The 22,389-nt window shown below is 34.7% G+C and overlaps 1 protein-coding gene across 4 annotated transcripts in view; it reads left to right on the top strand.

The window, feature by feature from the left end:
- Positions 1 to 22,389, top strand: part of CUL2 (cullin 2) — an 85,084-nt gene that overhangs the window by 54,145 nt on the left and 8,550 nt on the right. For 3 of the 4 annotated variants that reach the window (XM_030837059.3, XM_030837058.3, XM_030837057.3), the window contains exons 7-17: positions 1,118 to 1,214; positions 1,311 to 1,421; positions 4,192 to 4,354; positions 9,049 to 9,173; positions 11,094 to 11,201; positions 11,926 to 11,985; positions 12,903 to 13,031; positions 13,133 to 13,219; positions 14,224 to 14,376; positions 14,660 to 14,737; positions 19,616 to 19,682. In XM_030837059.3, coding sequence (XP_030692919.1) covers positions 1,118 to 1,214; positions 1,311 to 1,421; positions 4,192 to 4,354; positions 9,049 to 9,173; positions 11,094 to 11,201; positions 11,926 to 11,985; positions 12,903 to 13,031; positions 13,133 to 13,219; positions 14,224 to 14,376; positions 14,660 to 14,737; positions 19,616 to 19,682 — 1,178 coding nt within the window. The remainder of the gene's footprint in view (positions 1 to 1,117; positions 1,215 to 1,310; positions 1,422 to 4,191; positions 4,355 to 9,048; positions 9,174 to 11,093; positions 11,202 to 11,925; positions 11,986 to 12,902; positions 13,032 to 13,132; positions 13,220 to 14,223; positions 14,377 to 14,659; positions 14,738 to 19,615; positions 19,683 to 22,389) is intronic. The other variant, XM_060293170.2, reaches the window with a different exon arrangement.

Below are 22,389 nucleotides of genomic sequence, written 5' to 3'. Positions count from 1 at the left end.
ACAGAATGAGGATTAGAGGGAGGCAGAGGCAGGGAGGGACACTGATATATAAAGGTAATTGCCACAATACTTTCCTTAAATGTTAGAAAATCTTTATATCCCAGTACGAAAACCAGAAGATTTTACTAGGAAATGATGATAATATATTTTTCTGTTGCTTTCTTTGTAAAATAATTATTAATTCAAAGAAAAAAATATTTTAAAGTGAGGTGGAAGATTACCATGGAAAGGTAAACCTTTGACTGTATAATGGTTTGATTTGAGCATTATTACTGGAGTCAGAAACTTCCAACACAGAGCCAGACCGTTTTACTGTGGCTTTAGGTCCACTCTTATTTTTTTCCTATTTCATTTTCCTATTTCTGTAATTATAAAAGCCAAACTTCACCTTCATTTCTTATTGTGATTAAGACTTGCATCACAGTAGTACCCTTGACTAAGTAGGAACTTACCAAAATGTCACATGAATAACTGAGATGATTTTAGATCCCTTTGTAACTGTAACAGAATATAGAAATATTACAACATATCTCACTAAATTTCTAAGTAGAGAAATACCTTTGTGCTTAAATGAAAGCAACTCAGTGGCTCTGGCAGACCTCTTAGAGAGAGAACAACAGTTATTAGTCATTTTAATGAGCGATATATTGTATTAGAGTGTACCTTTGAGGAATGAGTCTCATCAGGTTACTGTAGGCATACTTGTGATGGTTCAAAGACTGCATTCTCAGACCACATCCTCTTAGTAATAGAGTTTGTGGTGAGTGAAATTCAAATATTCTTAACCACTGGTATTTAAAGTCTTGAATTGATAGGCTCATAGCTACTTTATTAAAATTGAAGAAGTATCATCTTAGTGTCAACATAGTATCTTTAATTTTACAGTTAAGCTTTTCTGTTGTTTATTGAAATCTAATATGTACATAAACTATCATAAATACTAATTCAGCTGCAATATGAAAAATCATTTTTAAGCATCTTGTGCATTGACCTTTAAAATGCTTTATACATAATGTGATTAGACCAATAGAATAAGCAGCCGTATTGTGGCATACTTTGGTATATTCCCATAGATATTTGTATTCTCAAGAATGTTTTGTGTTATACCTTGTTTTAGTGATCGTGGTGGAGAAGACCCAAACCAGAAAGTAATCCATGGGGTTATTAACTCCTTTGTTCATGTTGAACAGTATAAGAAAAAATTCCCCTTAAAGGTAAAAAGCCTCCTTTAAAAACATAAATAATTAGACCTTTAATTTCTTAAGTTGCCTGTTCTAATTTTTTAAATATGATTTAATTGATTTATTTAGTTTTATCAGGAAATCTTTGAGTCTCCCTTCCTGACTGAAACAGGAGAGTATTACAAACAAGAAGCTTCAAATTTATTACAAGAATCAAATTGCTCACAGTATATGGAAAAGGTAAGAAAACATTATGTTAACTACATCATCTATTATATATCAGGCATGGTTTTATTTAATATTAGTTATCTTAGTTAATATATTTTTTTGGTGGAAAAAGTTCTTTTTTTTTGATCATTACACTGAGTTATAGTTAATGTACAACACCTATTGATAAATCATTGTTCCTGCTATGGCATTTTCCATAGAAAAGGTGCTATTCCAGTTTTCATTGTGGTTGATGCTTTCTGATAAAATCCTGATTGCTAGATTTGCTTGTCTTTAAAATTAATATATATTCATATTCTTGGCAAAATAAACTATATTTTGTGCTTAGTAGATAAGGGAATAGGGTAAGTACAAAAGCTAAGGGTTGGGGTTTTTATCTTCCTCTAAAATGGAAGGAAAAAAATAGTAAAAATATAATAATTCTAGATACTTGGTCTTTTTGGTCTGTTAAGTTTGTGGAAGGCTGAGAAAAACCTCCACGAGAAATTTTAATCATTAAACCAACACACTGATAACCATATTTATAATTCCATGTATATTTTCTCAGTAAAAGAATAGTGAGATTATAAATTCAGTCATCAGATAAGATATGTTAGAAATTTTAACTAGATTGTTTCATCAGCAGTGTTGGATTTCAAGCATTTTATTATCAGATGATTTTTGTTAGTTTGTTTACCTTTAAGAAAGGTAAAATGGGGACTTCCCTGGTGGCGCAGTGGTTAAGACTCCACACTCCCAATGTAGGGGGCCTGGGTTCGATCCCTGGGTGGGGAACTAGATCCCACATTCATGCCACAACTAAGAGTTCACATGCTGCAACTAAGGAGCCCGCCTGCTGCGACTACGACCCAGTGCAACCAAATAAATATGTAAATAAATATATATTTTTTTAAGAAAAGGTAAAATGTTTCAAGTGGAATAGCTGTAGTGAGGCTTCCATAGGCCATAGGTCAGGAAATATCAGTACTTACTGATATGATACAATGGTGAATATTCCACAAAGCCCAGGTCCAGGAGTCTGAGTTGTTTAATTCTTTTCATGCTTTGTCACTCTTTAGCTCTGGGACCTTGAGGAAGTTATCTAGGACATTTTCCTCCGTTAAGTGCAGGCTACACTAAGTCAGTGGGTCTTAGCACTTAGCCCTTTTTACATCTTAGACTCTTGTTAAAGGTTCTAGATCCAATCCTGAGAAGTACACACAGAATATCAGGGATACATACTCTCCTTGTTATATCTGGTTCTCAAAAACAGGCTATTGGCAAACAATGGAAACAACCCAAATGCCTTTCAGGAGTTGAAAAGACAGGCAAAATGTGTATACATACAATGGAATATCATTCAGCCTTAAAAAGGAATAAAGTTCTGACACATGCTACAACATGCATTAACTTTGAGAATATTATGTTGAGTGAAATAAGCCAGACACAAAAGGACAAACATCGTATGGTTCCACTTATATAAAATATCCAGAATAGACAAAATAATACAAAAAGTATTATAGATTAGAAGTTATTGGGAGGGGAGGATAGGGAGTTATAGCTTAGTGGTTACACAGTTTCTGTTTGGTGTAATGAAAAAGTTTTGGAAATAGACAGTTGCACAACATTGTGAATATAATTAATGCTACTGAATTGTACACTTAAAAATGGTTAAAATGACAAATTTTATGTTACATATATTTTACCACAATTTAAAAAAACTAATAATGTAATATACCAAAAACCACTGAATTGTATACTTTAAATGGGTGAATCATATTATATGTAAACTAGATCTCAAACTATTAAAAGGAAGGCCATTGGAGATTATATTTGGAAAATAACATTTATAAGAATAGGTCATTTAATTAACAGACAATTCATATGGCCTTCCTACTTCCCTTTCTGTATCTTTCCTCTAGTTTTGGCTTTTTCTGCCAGCTACAGGTGGTTTATTTGAAGCCCTGCATTGAGGCACTCCAAACTTAATCTACTTTTTATTGATATGCACACTGCCCCCCATTTTCATTATTTTATTTTTTTCCTTTTCTCATCCTCCCTTGCCTCCCTCAGACCCACATTCTAATTCCTTTTTTATTTAGTTAATCCATAAGCAGGTTAAAGTCATGTTTGTATACTAAACATGGCTAGGTCTGTTTTTCTTTTGAGGTAGAAATTAGCCAGATTCTCTGGCTATTATCTTTATTATCTGGTTCTTGTTGATGTTAACCAGTGTATTGTTTGTACCTCAGTGGTTTTTTAATAGGATAAGCTTTAATAAAGATCTTGATTGAAATATTTGACTATGACTAAATTTTTTTTACTTTAAAAAAATTTAGTGGAATATTTAATGTGATAGTTCACTATCATGTACATACTGTTTGTTTTGTAAGATGAATCAACATAAAGTAATTAGCTTAATCTACATGATCCAGTTGATGTAAATTACTTTCTAGTTTGATAGTTAAATATTCATAAAGTGACCACCTATTCTGGTTTTTAATGATCTTTACCCATGTTTCCTATTGCATATAGGTTGTCTATATGTAGGATGATTGGGGTCAATAAATGAGGGCAAAATGCAGACCATTTAACTTTTCATAAGACCGTGCTGTTCATAAGACAGTGCTGAAATGTAGGTGACATCTAGCAGCTTAATAAAATTTTGAAATGACTTATGGAATGTGAGTTTAAATTAGTTATATAATTCTTATTTGTAAGTTACTTTGCCATGTAAGTTACTTATTGATATTACAGGTGTTTTCTCATAGTAGTTTCTGACTGTAAGAATATATTTCTAAAGGTTCTAGGTAGATTAAAAGATGAAGAAATTCGATGTCGAAAATACTTACATCCAAGTTCATATACTAAAGTAATTCATGAATGTCAGCAACGAATGGTAGCAGACCACTTACAGTTCTTACATGCAGAATGTCATAATATCATCCGACAAGAGAAAAAAAATGGTAAGTGATACCAAACATCAATGTGAATAGAAATTAAATTATAAACCCACTTTTTACATCATCTTCCAGCTACCTTAGACTTCCAACATATTTAAGTAATAGTCTCTAAAATATTCGATATGCCTTTTTACGTAATCTATTTTAAAAGATTGTTTTGGAAAAGTATATTTTCAAACTGTATTCTAAAGTCAAAAGAAAAACTGGGAAAATATGTTTACACATTTTTAAAAATCACAGGGGCTAATTTCCTGAATATATTAAGAGTTTCTAGTAAATAAGAGGAGAAAAGACAAAGAACATGAAAATGAAATATAAATAGATTTTAAATATGTGAAGATGCTCAGTCTCACTCAAAATAGGGGAAATACAAAATGAAAATACAATGAAATGTTAACAATAAGCAGTGAATAAAATGGAATTTTTAAGAAAAAAGCAATAAGGATTTTTAAATAGCAGGGAATAAATGTAACAAGATATGTGTCAGACCTACACAGAAAACTAAACATTCATGAAAGCAACATTGATTTATAGATCCAGGGCAATCTTCTCAAAACCCAAGATTCTTTTTTTACACTCTGAAACTCTGAAAGTTATACTTACTCTTCAAGACAATTTTGAAGAGCATGATGCGAAAACTGCGGGATAGCATGACTTGTAAAAACCACAGTAATTAGGAATATGAGGCGTTGGTGCAAGGATAGGCAAAGAGACGAATGGAATAAAATAAAAAGCCAAGAAATAACCCATACATATGTAGATACTTCATTTAAGACTAAGGCAGCCCTGCAGAGCAGTGGGTGAAGGATAGTGTTTTGAACACACAGCGCCAGGTCTGTTGGATATCCATGTGGGAAAAAAGCAAAATTTGATCTCTACCTCAAACACCATATACAAAATCGATCAATTCATTTTGGGCTTTTGATCTCAATGTAAAGCAGTAACACTTCCAGAAGATAATATAGGAGAATAACTTCATGACCTTGGAGGTAGAGAAAAATATTTTAAATAAGACACAGAAAGCACTAACCACAAGGAAAGATTGATCAAGTTGACTACTTTATCATTAAAAACTTTGGATCATTAAAAAACCATTAAGACCATTGGATCATCAAAATAGCATCACAATGACAGTCATAGGACAAAGGAGCCAAGAATACACAATGGGAAAAGGACAATCCCTTTAATAAATGTTTTTGAAAAAACTGGACAGCCACATGCAAAAGAATGAAACTGAACCACTGTCTTATATCCTACATAAAAATTAACTCAAAATGAATTAACACTTGAACCTAAGACCTGAAGCCATAAAACTCCTAGAAAAAAACAAAGGCGATAAGCTCCTTGACATCCGTCTTGGTGATGATTTTTTGAATCTGACACCAAAAGCAAAGGCAACAAAAGCAAAAATAAACAAGTGGGACTCCATCAAACTAAAAAGCTTCTGCACAGCAAAGGAAACCATCAGCAAAATGAAAAGGTGACCTACTGAATGGGAGAAAATATTTGCAAATCACTTATCTGATAAGGGGTTAATATCCAAAATATATAAAAGACTCATACAACTCAATAGCAAAAAGACTGATTAAAAAATGAGAAGATCAGGGCTTCCCTGGTGGCACAGTGGTTGAGAGTCCTCTGCCGATGCAGGGGACATGGGTTCGTGCCCCGGTCTGGGAAGATCCCACATGCCGTAGAGCGGTTAGGCCTGTGAGCCATGGCTGCTGAGCCGGCGCGTCCGGAGCCTGTGCTCTGCAACAGGAGAGGCCACAACAGTGAGAGGCCCACGTACCACAAAAAAGAAAAGAAAAGAAAAGATCTGAACAGACATTTTTCTAAAGAAGACTTACAGATGGCCAGCAGGTACATGAAAAGGTTCTCAACATTATTAATCATCAGGGAAATGCAACTCCAAACCCCAGTAAGATATCACCTCACACCTGTTAGCATGACTGTTATCAAAAAGGATAGAAATAACAAATGTTGGCGAGGATGTGAAGAAAAGGGAACCATCGTGTACAGTTGTGGGATAAAAATGAAAAATAAAACTATGATGTGATCTAGCAATTCTACTTCTGGGCATTTATCCAAAGAAAACAAAAACACCCCCAAAAATATATGAACCCTGTTCATATATGTTCATTGCAGCATTATTTACAATAAACAAAATAAGGAAACAACCTAAGTGTCCATTGATAGGTGAATGGCTGAAAATAAACACACACACACACACACACAGAAATATCAGTCAGCCATTAAAAAAAAAAAATGAAATCTACTATTTTGCAACAACATGGATCGACCTCGAGGGCATTGTGCTAAGTGAAATAAGTCAGACAGAGAAAGACAAATATCGTGTGATCTCACTTATACGTGGAATCTAAAAAACAAAACACATGAACTCATGGATACAGAGAAGAGCTTGGTGGTTGCCAGAGTCAGTGGGGATGGCTGAAGGGAGTCAAAAGGTTTAATAACTTCCAGTTATTAAAAAAATAAGTCATGGGGATGTAATAATGTATAGCATGATGACTATAGGTAATAATACCATGTTGCATATTTGAAAGTTGCTAAGAGAGTAGATTTTAAAAGTTCTCGCAGATATCGTATAATGACGCTTATGTGTGTAATCTAGAAAAATGGTATAGATGATTTTATTTACAAAGCAGAAATAGAGACACAGAGGTATGGATACCAAGGGAGAAAGGGGTGTGGTGGGAGGAATTGGGAGACTGGGATTGACACATATACATTATTGATACTATGTATAAAATAGACAACTAATGAGAACCTACTTCATAGCACAGGGAACTCTACCTAATGCACTGTGGTAACCTAAATGGGAGGGAAGTCCCAAAGGGGGGAGATATCTGTATGTGTATGGCTGATTCATTTCTTGTGCAGTGGAGGCTAACACAACATTGTAAAGCAGCCATACTCCAATAAAAATTAATAAAAAAAAAAAATAAAAAAGTTCTCATCACAAGAAAAAAGTTGTAAATATGTACGGTGACAGATGTTAACTCGACAGATTGTGGTGATCAGTCTGCAGTGTATACCAATATCATTATGTTATAAACCTGAAACTAATATATGTCAGTTATAACTCAAAAAGAAAAAAAAAAGGCTGTCATACGGTTATATATTTGCAATCCCTGAAAAAGGTTTATGTCCAAAATATAAAATAGTCAAGAAGTTTGAACAGGCACTGCAGAATAGAGGTTATCCAAATGGCCAATAAACATATAAAAAGGCTCTCAATCTCACTAAAACAGAGGAGTGCAAATTAAAACCAAACTAAGGTATCAGTACTTAGTCACATTTTGATATAAAATGAAAAAGACTGAAAATAATAAGTGTGTGGAAGTGTATAGAGTAACAGGAACTTGTTATATGTTGGACCTAGAGTATAAATCAATGCAACCACCTTGAGACACTGCCAGTGAGCGACTGCTAATGCTGAGCAAACACATCTCTTGCGGTCCAGCTGTTGCTCTCATAGGTGTTCAACCCCCCACCCAAAATGCATGCACACATACACAAAAGGACATGCACAAGCATGCTCACAGCAACATTGTAATAGCTCCAAACTGGAAACAGCTCAAATGTCCAGTAACAGCAGAATGAATTAAAGTACTGCATATTCACACAATAAAATATTATAGGAGAGTGAAAAGGAACACATTATAGCTTCATACAACACAGGTGAACCTTATGAACATGTTGAACCAAAGAAACCAAGCATGAAAGAATTGTATGATTTCATTTGTATAAATGGTTCAAAAGAGGCAAGCTGAACCTGTGGTTTGGTTTAGTTTAGTAAGTAACTAATCTGTCACGACAGTGATTACCGTTGCAGAAGAACAGGAGGGGTAGTGATTGGGAAGAGGTATGAAGGGGACTTCTGAGTGGAGGTCATGTCTCTTTCTTACTGTGGGTGGTGATAACTTTGGGAGGGGGGTTCACTCGTGATAATTCATTGAGATACACACTTACGGTTTGTACATTTTTCTGTGTGTGTGTTATACTTCAGTAAAAAGTTTAAAATAAAACCCACTACACTGAGATATCATTTTCCACCTCTCAGTGCAAAGATCACAACATTTGTTGGCAAGGGAGCTCCTGGCCACTGGGAGCTCTGTCTAGAAGGTCCTTCTGCAAGACTAAGCTTTGCATGGCAGTCCCACTTCCAGGGATTTATACTGCAGATATTCTTGCCCATATGCAGGATTATTAATTGTAACATTGCAATATCAAGAGATTGGAAACAACCAAATTCCCATCAATTGTTAAGGAATTGTTGTAATGTAGCCATAAAGTGGAGTGCTAAGCAGTTGTAAAATATGAGGAAATGCTTTGTGTACTGATGTAAAAAGATCTCTAAGTTAAAGTGTTGTTTATAGTACGCTACCCTATTTGTATAAAATATAAATACGCTACCCTATTTGTATAAAAAGGGGCAGAGGGAAGAATAGCGTATTTGCTTGAATGGGTAGGAAACAGCTTTGAGAAGATACTAAACAACCACAACGTTGCTTTCCCAGGGGAGGAGGATGGGGTGATTGGGAGAAAGGTGTGGGGATCTGGCTCTGCATACTCTTCTGTAATTCTGCATTTGGAACCATATATTACCTATTATATTAAAAAAATTTTTAAACTATTTGGAAATTTAATAATAAATTTCTTTTTCCCCTCAGACATGGCAAATATGTATGTCTTACTCCGTGCTGTGTCCACTGGTTTACCTCATATGATTCAGGAGCTGCAAAATCATATCCATGATGAGGGCCTTAGAGCAACCAGTAATCTTACTCAGGAAAATGTGAGTTACATAAGGAACTGGAAAATTTTTCTCTTAATCAGATTATCATGGAGTTTTTCTTTTGACTTTACTGTTTAAAAGCATGAAAGAAAAGTCCTACCATGCCAATAAATGAAACGTCTTTATTAAAATGTTCAAACCTAGAAGTTGTTGGACACATTTTGGAATTATCAATTATTAGAAAATCAGTGAATAAGATAAACTTCTTCCTACACACTGTCATGTTCATTTAGCAATTGTTAATTAATTTCTCACAGAAAAGTATGTTTGATCTTTCCTTTTTTTTTAATTAATAATTAATTTTTGGCTGTGTTGGGTCTTCGTTGCTGCGCGCTGGCTTTCTCTAGTTGCGGTGAGCGGGGGCTACTCTTCGTTGTGGTGCGCGGGCTTCTCATTGCGGTGGCTTCTCTTGTTGCAGAGCATGGGCTCTAGGTGTGCGGGTTTCAGTAGTTGCAGCGCATGGGCTCAGTAGTGTGGCTCGCGGGCTCTAGAGCGCAGGCTCAGTAGTTGTGGCTCACGGGCTTAGTTGCTCCACAGCATGTGGGATCTTCCTGGACCAGGGCTCGAACCCATGTCCCCTGCATTAGCAGGCAGATTCTTAACCACTGCGCCGCCATGGAAGTCCCTGTTTGCTGTTTCTAAACAGTCTTGTTTCTGTGTAACTGGCATTAATGTTTAGTTAGTTGTAGTGGTAATGGTATTAATCAGTGATAATATAGACAACTTACAATTTGATTTCCTTTTACATGCCCTGGATTTGATAGCCCGGGAAGCAAATTTGGATTAAAACTATCTTCCCTAAATATATGCTTACTACCCAAAATACCCAGCAGTGACCTTCATATCCTTAATCCCCATCTTAAGAGTTCCCTGCCATTTAAATTACTGTTTACAATAAGGTGTCTCCTATCAAAGTGTGTTCCTATTGTCAAATTTTGTTGGACCACCTTCTTTGTTTTTACTAGTGATGGTTGACAAATAAGATAGACATGACATCACATGTCACTTCTCTTTCCTATGTAGAGCTGTTTGCTCCTCCTGTGATGCAGTGATCTGTGTATAGACCTCATTGTTCAGGAGCATTTATTAAATGCTGATCTCCTTAGTTGTAGGTTTATTTGTCTTTGGCAGATAATTCTTAGATGTTATGTCCTGCCACAGCAATGCATAAGCTTTCCCATTTTTTGTAAAACTATTAATTTATATTGCTTACATCTAATAGCCTGTATTATTTATTAGGTTTCTTAGTTTATATTAGTTTTACAGATTCAGGGTGTGGAATGACATTGGGCACAGAGGCATAGAGTTTGGTGTCAAGGCCTGGGAGATGCAAATACAAGAGAATGCGTTTGTAGGAGACTCAGATAATTTTAGCTGACTTAGAAGTCTTAGGTCTAACTTCATAGTTATCTCCATTAAGAATGAAAACTCACTTTTGCACTACTAGGTATTTCTTCTCTCTGAGATGTGGGGAACTGTACTGCCCAACTCTAGGGGTCTCAGTTTTCACAGATAATGGCTTTTTAACTTCTCCTCTCTCTCTCAGCCTTCAGTGCCTTTGAAGGCCGTTTTTATTTACATAATCCTCTATGAAAGTGATAGGCCTGGTAGTTCTGAGATTGTATCTTGTTACACTTAAGATACAGAATTCCAGCACCAGAAAGAAGTGTTTTTTCCATGGGTTCTTCTAGCAGAGGAACTACAGTCCTGCATTTACAGTGTTGAATGACAGCTAACTTCAACATCAAAGTTTTAGATTTTAAAGACCGTCTTAGCTAAAAACATTTTTTGAGGGTGTGTGTCGTGTGTAACATTATTTGCTTAGGGAAAACTTTACTCTTAAACAACTCTTCACTAAGCCAAATTATACCCTTGAACTTCTTAAAATGTGGTTTTGTACTTTGTATTTCATATTTTTAGATGCCAACACTATTTGTGGAGTCAGTTCTGGAAGTACATGGTAAATTTGTTCAGCTTATCAACACTGTTCTGAATGGTGATCAGCACTTTATGAGTGCGTTGGATAAGGTAATTTTTTAATACATATATTCTTATCTATATATGATTTTCTTCATTTAATCATTATTCTTTAAGGTAGTTTCAGAATTAGGGCTTCTAATTGTGAGATTTCTAATCTGGAGATGGAGATTCACCTTAACCAACCAATTTCATAGTGAAAGTCAAAATAGAAGTGTGTAACTTAACTTTTAAGTGAGTAATTGAATGATTGAATGCTTGAATTATATGGGAATTGAACTTCCCGTGATTATGCTATAAAAGGAGACTTGTTAATACACTAGTATGTTCTGAAAAATACATGTATAATTTCAATATTCTTTAGTGCTCATTTTTCCTTTGAATATAATACTTAGGCTATAATGAATAATATTTGAAAGAAAAGTAAATATTATATTTTACAAATTTTTAAATTTAAATTTGCCTACATGGTTGTTGTAAGATTTTTGAAAATATAGTCTTATTTTATGTGTATTCAAATATCAGTAATGAGTTGTGAAGAGTATCTTTCAGTAGGAACAGGATTATATGTAATCATTATATAATTACCATGAGGGACACTGTGAGAGGAGTTTACCCTGTGTTAGATATGACAACAGTATTAACAAACTACCCCCAAAATGCCATGTTTTATGTGGGGTAGTAATTTTTGGACGTACAGATTATAGCATATATAGAGCCAGCTGTGTTTTTACCCTATTAATGGTGGCTAATTCCTGGTCTGTCTTCTATATAGGCCCTTACATCAGTTGTAAATTACAGAGAACCCAAGTCTGTTTGCAAAGCACCTGAATTGGTAAGTTTGATGGTTGCATAAATGTAAACATATGAAAAGTCAGCATTAGAAAATGAAAACTGAGGTGAATGTCAAATTAATTTGTTTTTGTAGCATTTTTTAAAATGTAGTTGAAATTAATTATTAAAAATAAAAACATATCAACACTGTATATCATTTGGCTTTTATTTAAGGAATGCAGTAGGTCACGTCTGTAGCCTTTTCTTAAGAAATAATTGAAGGAGAAAATATTCCATTTTACAATGTTTGGGTTGGAAAGTATGACTGCTTTAAAATAATTTGCATTACTTTACATGGAGATTTTATTTTATCTGAGATCTAAAGGGAATTTGATGAAAAATGATAACCTTTAAAGGAAACTTGCTTACAAGGTTGTTGTGAGATTTTTAAAAAGTACTTATGTAATGTCAGAAATGACAGAACTGCTCAAAACTCACCTAGGTGTTCCATCAAAACTTAATTACTGGGCTTCCCTGGTGGCGCAGTGGTTGAGAGTCCGCCTGCCGATGCAGGGGACACGGGTCCGTGCCCCGGTCCGGGAAGATCCCACATGCCGCGGAGTGGCTGGGCCTGTGAGCCATGACCGCTGAGCCTGCGCATCCGGAGCCTGTGCTCCGCAACAGGAGAGGCCACAACAGTGAGAGGCCCACGTACCGCAAAAAAAAAAAAAAAAAAAAAAACTTAATTACTTATATCATTGCTGTATTGATCATTCAGAGTTGATTAGATTTTTTACTGTTTATAGTTTTTTAAAAATTTCCCTGATGACATATATTTCAAGTTCTTTAGTGCATGTCCATGATTATTAAAACATAAGCTTGAGGATGGCAAAGACCGTGATCTTATTTTGTGTTGTTGCCACTGTGCCTCCTTTGAGAAGGGCCCTCTGAAAGCGTTACTGTCAATTTCTATTTGAGCTCGCTAAGTACTGTGACAACTTGCTGAAGAAATCAGCCAAGGGGATGACAGAGAATGAAGTAGAGGACAAGCTCACGAGCTTTATTACTGTCTTTAAATATATCGACGATAAGGATGTTTTTCAAAAGGTAAGTTGTGAATCGAGAGGTTTTATGTGTCAGCTTTGATTTATTTTTGAACTTTAAATCATCAGAAAGGAAGTAATCTTTTAAAATATTTTTTAATGTAGTTCTACGCAAGAATGCTGGCGAAACGTTTAATTCATGGGTTATCCATGTCTATGGATTCTGAAGAAGCCATGATCAATAAATTAAAGGTACTGTAGGCCTTTGATATGATAGTGTCCTAGAAATTATTCCACTAGCACACAAAGATGTTCACTGTAGCAATATGAGTAATAACAGGAAATAATTCATCAACAGTTGACTGGTTAAATGTAAAGTGGTGTAGTCTCATGGTGGGATATGCAAATGCTGTATTAAAGGACAAAGTCTCTCTATATGTTGATATAGAATCATCCACAAGATAACGTGTTAACTTTACAAAAACCTTGTATTACGTATAAATGAACACACCTAAAATATTCCTTTAAGTACAAGTTTTGTGGAGTGCATTTGAATTTCAGTTCACTTTTATGTCATTTTAGCTTACACACTGATAAGATAAGCAGTTGCTAATTTTATTTATCCTGAGTTTTTCAATAGTTGATAATTTTCCTGTATGGTATACATTGAATATGTGGTCCTTTTTAAATATACCAAAAATAATTTACCCTTTAATTTTTAGAGGTAATGTTAACAAAGCTTTTTATATCCCAAGATTAGAGATCCAGATTTTCTGACCTGGTGATGGCAGAGTTTTGAATAACTTCAAAGAAATAGATTTCTTCATTACTCAGTTAATGGTGTTAAAAATCTGCCTCAGTACCCCTCCTTTTTAACAAATATTCCCAGTTATCTTTCATGTGTATTTGATACTATCTGTAAACATTATAAGGTATCATCTTACATTCAGTAATGGAGCATTTTGTACTGCTGAAATGATATACAGATTTATAGAAAAGTTCTTGTTTTAAAGGGAAATTTGTTGTTTCATGAATATATGTTTTCATTCACTTATTTAATCTGCATTAAAAAAAAAAGGAACTTTTGAAAGGTTTTGAATAGCTGCTTTGGGTCATGAATAATACAGGCCTTTGGTGTAAGTGTACAAGCAGGACCTTTGACCATAGACCTAGCAGTAGCAAAGCATTCTTAATAATCAGTATGGTTTATTGTTTTTGTTTTTAAGTCATATGTTTTTTAAAACTTTCTTTTACAGCAAGCCTGTGGTTATGAATTTACCAGCAAGCTACATCGGATGTACACAGATATGAGTGTCAGTGCGGATCTGAACAATAAGTTCAACAATTTTATCAAAAATCAAGACACAGTAATAGATTTGGGAATTAGTTTTCAAATATATGTTCTACAGGTATGAATATTTGTTTCATTGTGAGCATTTACTAACCATTTCAAATACTCTGATACAAATGATTAATAGATTGATGCCTGATTACCTTTCTTTCAACCAGAATATTATAGCTTCTAAAGTTATATGTTATATTGATCTGGAATGAACCGTGCCTTGATAGTAATGCTGGTGGGTTTTATCAACATTTTGAGGAAGGAGAAAAAGGTGCTTTAGTTGCTTAAATTATTTTATAAACATTTACTTTCAAGTGAGATGTTTAACTATTTGACTTTTCTCCTTCTAGGCTGGTGCATGGCCTCTTACTCAGGCTCCTTCATCTACATTTGCGATTCCCCAGGAATTGGAAAAAAGTGTACAGATGGCAAGTTGGCAGAAAATATATTGGAAGACCTAAGGAATTTTAATAATTATCTTCACGTTATATCACTTTAAATATTTCTCCGAAGTCTTGAGGGCTCACGTGATATAAAAATATATTCACAAATTATTGTTATTCTGCCTTGTTATTGTTATTCTTCCTCAGTACCCTCCCTAAAAAGGAGGGTACTGAGGAAGACTGTAAATTATTGTAGTTTCTAATATTAAAACTAAAATGCTAAGGGTGTCAGTTCTTTGTCAAAGCATGTCTCTTATTCTTAGTAAACCTGTTATCTGTCTTAAGTAGTTCTAAATTACAAGGATTTTGATATTATAAGAAAGTTTAGAATCCAGTACTTACAACAATCATTTTCTAATTTTTCATTTGAATATTGAGCCATCTTTATAATTCATTTATCCCTTATAATAGTTATTTTTATTCTGGGCTGTAATTTAGGTAAATATATGTAGAATGTGAAATATTCTAGAAAAAATAGATTGAAGCTGGAAAATTCAAGTAAAAATGGCTTTAAAGTGTGACTGAATAGAAACCATAGACTTCTTACCCAAAGCTTTTAAAGAGTCTGTGGAGACTACATCTTTAACAGCTGTTGAGATGTAACTTGTACCATACGGCTTAGTCATGTAGTCTTGTAGTCATTGTATCAGGCTGCCGTAACAAAATACCACAGCCTGGGCGGCTTGTGAATGACAGAGATTGATTTCTTATGGTTCTGGAGGCTGGAAGTCTGAGGCCAGGGTGCCAGCACGGTGGGATGAGGGCCTAAGGTGACAGACTTCCTGCTGTGTCCTCACATGGTGGAAGGGGCTAGGAATCTCTGTGGGGTCTCTTTCATAAGAGCACTAATGCCATAGATGAGGGCTCCATCCTCATGATCTAAGCACCTCCCAAAGGCCCCACCTTCTAAAACCATCACATTGGGCGTCAGGATTTCAATATGAATTTGGGGAGACACAACATTCAGGCCACAGCACTATACAGTTCACTCAAAGTGTACACTTTCATTGGTTTTCAGTATATTCACAGAGCTTTGCAACCACCAGCACCATTTTAGAACATTTTAATTACCCTAAAAGAAACCCCCTACGTATCAGTAGTCACTCCTCGCCTTCCCCAACTCCCTCCCCTCTCCCTAGCCCTAGGCAATCTGCTTTCTTTCTCTGTAGATTTGCCTGTTCTGGACATCTCATATAGAGCTATGTCACGCGTGCTTTTGTGACTGCCTTCATTCACTTTGCAGAAGAATGTCAAGGTCCATCCATGTTTGAGTCTGTGCCAGTAGTTCATCCCTTTTTATTGCCAAATAATATTCCATTGTATGGAGACACCACACTTTATTTATCCATTCATCAGCTGTTGGACGTTTGGGCTGTTTTGACTTTGGGGTGTGTAAGTAATGCTGCTATGGACATTCACGTACAAGTTTTTGAGTGGATGAACATGTTTTCGTTTCTTTTGAAACTGACCCTTTTTGATTCTCTAACTCACCAAAGGAGGCTTATCTTTTAATAGTCTTTTACTTGGGCAGTAACTTGAGGTTGTGAACCAGTGAGTTATGCATATGTTTATGAAGTTTAAAATGAAAATGGTATTTCATTACACTATTTACTAGAGATGTTCACAGTGTGTAGTTTGAATCATTACATTATGTATGTATGTTATTTTTGCTTCTTTCAAAATAAGGATTATAAATCAAGTAACACAGTGTAAGCTCCGGAATCATAACTCCTGATTTTAAATGTCTGCTCTTCCGTTTACTGTGCTCTGTGACTTTGTTCAAATAACTTCCGAATTTTTTGTTAACTGATAATACTACTACTCAGAGTGTTAATATGAAGATGAAATATGTAAAGCGCTTAGTCTGGTATATAAGAAGTACTCAATAAATGCTGAAAGTAGAAGTAATAGTTAATAGTGATAGTAGTGGTAATAGCAGAGTAGCCAGGTAGATTTCAAGATACCATGCATAAGGTGGACTTTCCGAATAGGAGTCTAATTTAGGATTTTCTGCGTCTTTGAAAAGGCATGATAGTGCAAACCATCTTAGAAACTTCATGAAGAAGAGCATTTGTTTGGATGGGCAGAATATGATCCCAGGGCAGGGGATGGGGTAACCAGGTGTAAAGCACTTTGATGTATTTGTGACCAGGCAAGAGAAAGAAAACTGACCCCTCACCTTTGACAGTCTTAAACCTTATTTCTTCTTAAGAGCCTGCTTTTCCAATCGAAATTAAGGGACAGGGTGGGGGCTGGCAGAACTAAAATCTCCTTTAAGTTTGTTATTCTTCTCTTTCTCCTTGAAATAATTATTTGCCAGTAATTATTGGAGTACTGGAATCAACCCCTTAAACTTTATTTATTAACATATGACCTTCCCCAGGTTCCAGTGTCCTCATTTACAAACAGGAAGTGGGTTTCTTTCTGACTATAAATTATGATTCCAAGCATATCATTCTCTCAGTTTGGACTTTCTCTAATTACCAGTAGAGGGAGTTTGTCCTTAACATTTCTCCTAGTAAATCCAAGTTTTCAACCACATAAGAATGAAAATCCATCTGTGTATTTATTATTTTATTTTTCACATGTAAATTAATTCCCTTTGCTTTAATGGTCGTCTAGATATTTCCCATCTTTCCCTTAAATATAGCTGTTTATCAGAAATCACATCCATTTTACACGTATCTTAAAACCATGGAAATTAAGCTTTAATTGAAAGCAATTTATTTTGGGGACTTCCCTGGCGGTCCAGTGGTTGAGACTTTGCCTTCCAGTCGGGGCAGGTGGGGACGCAGGTCGATCCCTGGGTGGGGAGCTAGGATCCCACGTGCCTCGGGGCAAAAAAAACAGAACATAAAACAGAAGCAATAGTGTAACAAATTCAATAAAGACTTTAAAAATGGTCCACATCAGAAAATCTTAAAAAAAAAAAAAGGTACTTTATTTTGCATATTAGACCAGTATATCTTAAATCTACTTTTGTACCTGGTCCACAAACCTGAATAATAACTAAAGAAATATAAGGTAGTGTATATTAGTGCAGCTCTCTGTTTGAAGTGAATACGCTCATCAAATATGAAACATTCATTTTTAAGGCCCCTTGAGTTTCAATTAATGCCCTCAAATGGTATTTGAAAGATGCTCTCTGTTAGCCTGATTATTATAACTATTAAGCCTGACTTTAACATGAGAAGTTTAGTCAAGGTATATTTATTACTAATAAACTTTGATAACACAGTTATTTAATGATATCGTTAAGCAAGATGTTACAACTTTTGTCTTTTAATACCAGATGAATTGATACTACTCTCATTTGGAACTGAATCTTTTTGTTCTTGACTAGCTATGGATATGAGAATCTTTATAATCAGATTTTAAATTTAAGGATAAAGGAATGCTTTCTTTGGCATATTGATACATCAATAAAACTTTAATGATGGTACTAGTTGCTAGGGCTATAAAGAGGTAAAGCATGTGCTTTCAGAGCTTGGAATATACATCCTAAAGCTAGTTTTGCACTTACATAATTTGTAAAGAGCATTTTAAACTTTGGTTTTCTCAGTTTCAAAAATGTTTTATTTTGCTTTTGTCCATAAATTCCTTATAAATGTTTCATAATTACAACTTGTATAGTAGTAATTGAATTTTATTGACACCCAGGGAGATTATTAGTCAGAGCATACCTCTGGGATCCTTTTATGCCATACTTTGATTTTTTTCTTCGTCTAGATTAGGACGAGGCAGAAAATCATGAGTATTCCCGGTGCCAGTCATTTCCTATTTATCATGCCAAAGGGCTGGTGAATTTGCTCATAGAGGAGAATGCTGCACCATTGGAGGGAAAAAATGCTCAAGTTTCAGCTTCCCAGGACTATCTTGGAATAAATTGCTACAAGAATTCACCAGTTCTCCTGGCTGGCAGCTGTGAACTTTTGTTGTAAGGAGTGGGCGTAGTGCAGCTTACAGGTCAAATGTTGCTGATTGCTTTATTTAAACTTCATTTTGAAAGTACAGAAAGTAAAGTTTGAAGTACAGATAAAAGCTTTAGGTATATCACATATGGCTCGTCATGCTAAAAGTATGTCCACAATTCTGAATTGTGATGTGATGAATATATTTATTTTTCAGTTTTATATGGAAGTTGAGTTTTTACCTTTTTTACATTTCAGTATCATTTTCTCGCTGTAGATTATGTACTAGCTCTTTAGAAGATATGAACTCTCTATTTTTTGGACTGATGTCCTACATTCAATCTGAGGGAGGAATTTTTAAAATTTTAAAGCTATGTTAATAGAATGTTAAATTTAATTTTTCACAATAATGTCAACAAAAGATACAAAGACAGGCCTCTGAAGCTTTGCTTGTATTAGTGTTTGACTGTATGTGGAAGTTAAATTGTGGATGTCACTTTTGGAGTGATCACTGATATTATTCAACCCGTCCGTTCAGCAAGGGTATATGTTGGCAAATAGGAGACTAGAAATGAAGGTTTGATTTATATTTTCATGTTGAAATGCGTATGGTAGTGGTTTTGGTCAGGGATTTTATTTATAAAGTCCAAATTGATACCATTCAAAATGATAATTTCTGAATTTATACAAAAAGTTAAATTTGCAGGGCTGTGGTTTGGTGGAAAGAACCACAGACAGGGTTTTAAGTGAAAAGAGCTGGCCTGATATTTATATGATCTTCGTCAGGAACTTGCATAGATGTGTTTTCTCATCTGTAAAATGAGTAAATATACCAGATGGGCTCTAATGTCTTCTCTAACATGAATTTTTTTACTTTTTTAGTGTAGTGATAGCCAAGTAAGTTAGGTTGTAGAAGCTGAAAATAATTTGATTCCTTTTTTCTTTTTTACAGTTTGAATTATTTTACAGCCAGCATTTCAGTGGAAGGAAGCTTACATGGTTACATTATCTTTGTACAGGTAAAATGCATTTAATTATATCTAGTTTAATGAAATTTACCTGATATGATTATGTTAAAAATTTGGAAATCGATTTCATAGGCCCTAATTGTAGTTGTTGTTTTTTTCCTGATTTTAGTTTTTAACGTTTTCTTCTTCATCTTCCTTTCTGGTTACCATTAAAGCAACTAATAATGAAGTTCAAGTGAAGCATTTTTTTTCTTTTAATTTGCATTCCTTTTATTATGAGTAAAGTTGAGCACGTTTTTATATGGTTAAAGCAAGTGCAGCATTTTTAATAGTGTTTTATAATTATGCTACTTATAAGGAGTTTCTGAATTTTATAATGGTTTCCTATATTTCTGTAACAAATCACTTTTTATAGATACTAGGAATTTTATTTAGAAAGCCAGGCTTGATGAAACATATCTTAAAAACCTCTTCTCTCTAGATATGGCAGATATCCTCAAAAATTTCATTAACTATTATAGCATCACAAGGAGACCTAACCATTTGATTTTTATTTGTGGTACTGTAGTGAACGGCAGTAGTAAACGCTTTTTCCAGAATGTCCCAATTAACTTCCAGTACTTTCCAGTTTTAGAAAAGTTTAATCAAAATCTAATCATTTCCTTAGCTTCTTCCTGGAACAGTGGGGTCTACTAATTGGAAAGTAGGATTAATACTTTGAGTGATTGGAGCCTCTATTCAGTTTCTCTAAGCTGCCTGAAGATGTTAGCCAAAGCAAACACTCAGAATTTCTCTACTTTTGCTAAAGCTATGCTTTGAAAAGTACATTAAATCAACTTTCTCTTTGTATAAGAGGGAAAGGATGGCCGTGTATGTTAATGTCTCTTAGAAATGGTACAAGAAAATCTGATTAGTTGCCATACCTTTATTTAGGAAATTCACTCACCTAAGAGAAATTTCATCTAAGTAGTTTCTTGTAAGTACCATTTATTTGACTACTTTATATTTGGAATATGATGTCTCATTTTGTTAGTAATACATATTAGTACATAATAATTAGTACATAGTAATACATATCTTTACAAGTTTATGTTTATTGAACAAATTGGGCATTTTAATTTTTTCAGTAGTTTGTGAAATAAAGAGATGTTCATTGATATTCTTAGTAAGTGGTCGCTTAGTAGTTGGCCTTTAATTTTACATCTATTGTGAATTTTTTATATTCTCATTTAGTAAATATAATTGATTTTAAGGAAAAAAACATTGCTGGACCAGTGTTTTAATGTATTTGGATTAAGTTTACTTTTACTTCCCCTAAATATCTATCTTGGGGAGTTTAAACTCCTTTGCATTACCTCAGCAATAATCATTCTGTCTCCTAAAGTAGTTTTAATGAGGGATTTACTATTTTGGTGTTTGGCAACTAGTTATATATTCAGATTAAGATATTATTGGTGAGAATACTTCTTTGGTGGTCCTGTGTACTTGTGTTGCATTACATCAGAAGGCACGTGGTGTCAGACTGTCCCACTGTGAGAGGCAGTAAAGTGGTCACTTGGTTGATTGAGGTGATGTTTCCATTGTGAGGAGACCTTTTCAATTAGCAGGTGATATGAGGGGTGACACTTAGGTCCCAAATGAATACCATCTTCCAGGAACAACTGTATCTGATGGTTGTAGCATCCACTGGTGATCATTGCTTGAATCAGTTATCTTCTTCCTGGTTGCAGATCAGTGATACTCTGTCATGCACTCAGCATTTAGTAGCTGACATTCTTCTGTAAAAAAAACTTTCCCTTAGAGACTAGGTTGCTGATAGGTAGTAGAGGAGTAACTTGGATTAAAGTATTGTGAGAGTTCTGCCTACTCTTTATTTCTGGTAATTGTTAATGACCAATTCAATTATGGTTGTCTGATTTTTCAAGTATGTATGTATTGGAATGTTTTATTCTAGCTTGCAGGTTCTTAAAGTTTGTCAACCTATTCTGAAGGTTAAATGACCTCTTTGTCATTTTCCTTTTCTATTTACACAGCAGTAATTAAGTGAATCATCCAGATTTGGGATTTCCTTTCCTTCCTCCACCCCTTCCCCAGTCTTTCCAGCCATGAGCTGAGTAATAAGAGAGTGGTGCTGAAAAAAAGTGGAAAGAGGTCCATGTACCCCGACACCGATAATTTATTGAAAAATAGCAAGAAAAAGTCATAAAACACAACTAACAAGTTTTCCTGTTTTTAAGGGATGCAGAGTGGATTTGATATCAGTAAATGATACTTAGACCCCTTACTTGCATTGTCTCCTAATGCTCTTTGGGTTCTTGTGGCAGAAGCCTCATTCTGTTTCCAAACCCATGGTAGTACATTGCAACATCTGTGACAGCTAGGTGATGGTCCTAGCTTAATCATGTAGGTGCTTGAGGCATTATTTTATACTTGTTTCTGGGATATGATTAAGCAGTCATTGCACAAATGGTGTAATGCAGTTTACATGATGTTTTTTTTTTTTGCCTCTCACCGCGTTTTCTAAGCTTTAATGTTGAGATGAGGCTCTTAAAGTGCTCTTTATACTAATTGTTAGTAGGACAGTCCTAATGACTGTAGTCTACGTAAACTCTACATGAATTGGATATTCCAATTAATTAAACTTCCTTTCATGAAAACTCAGAGATTAGGAATTTTTTCTCTAGGTGTTCCTATCCAAATAATTTTGAAAAATATTTCTGAATATCAGTTTTTAAAAAAATAAGTCGAGGCATAATGC

This window comes from Globicephala melas, chromosome 2, assembly GCF_963455315.2.
Source record: "Globicephala melas chromosome 2, mGloMel1.2, whole genome shotgun sequence".
In the NCBI taxonomy this organism is placed as follows: Eukaryota; Metazoa; Chordata; class Mammalia; order Artiodactyla; family Delphinidae; genus Globicephala; species Globicephala melas.
The sequence above is the reverse complement of the archived record's forward strand: the minus strand, read 5'-3'. Positions and strand labels throughout refer to the sequence as shown.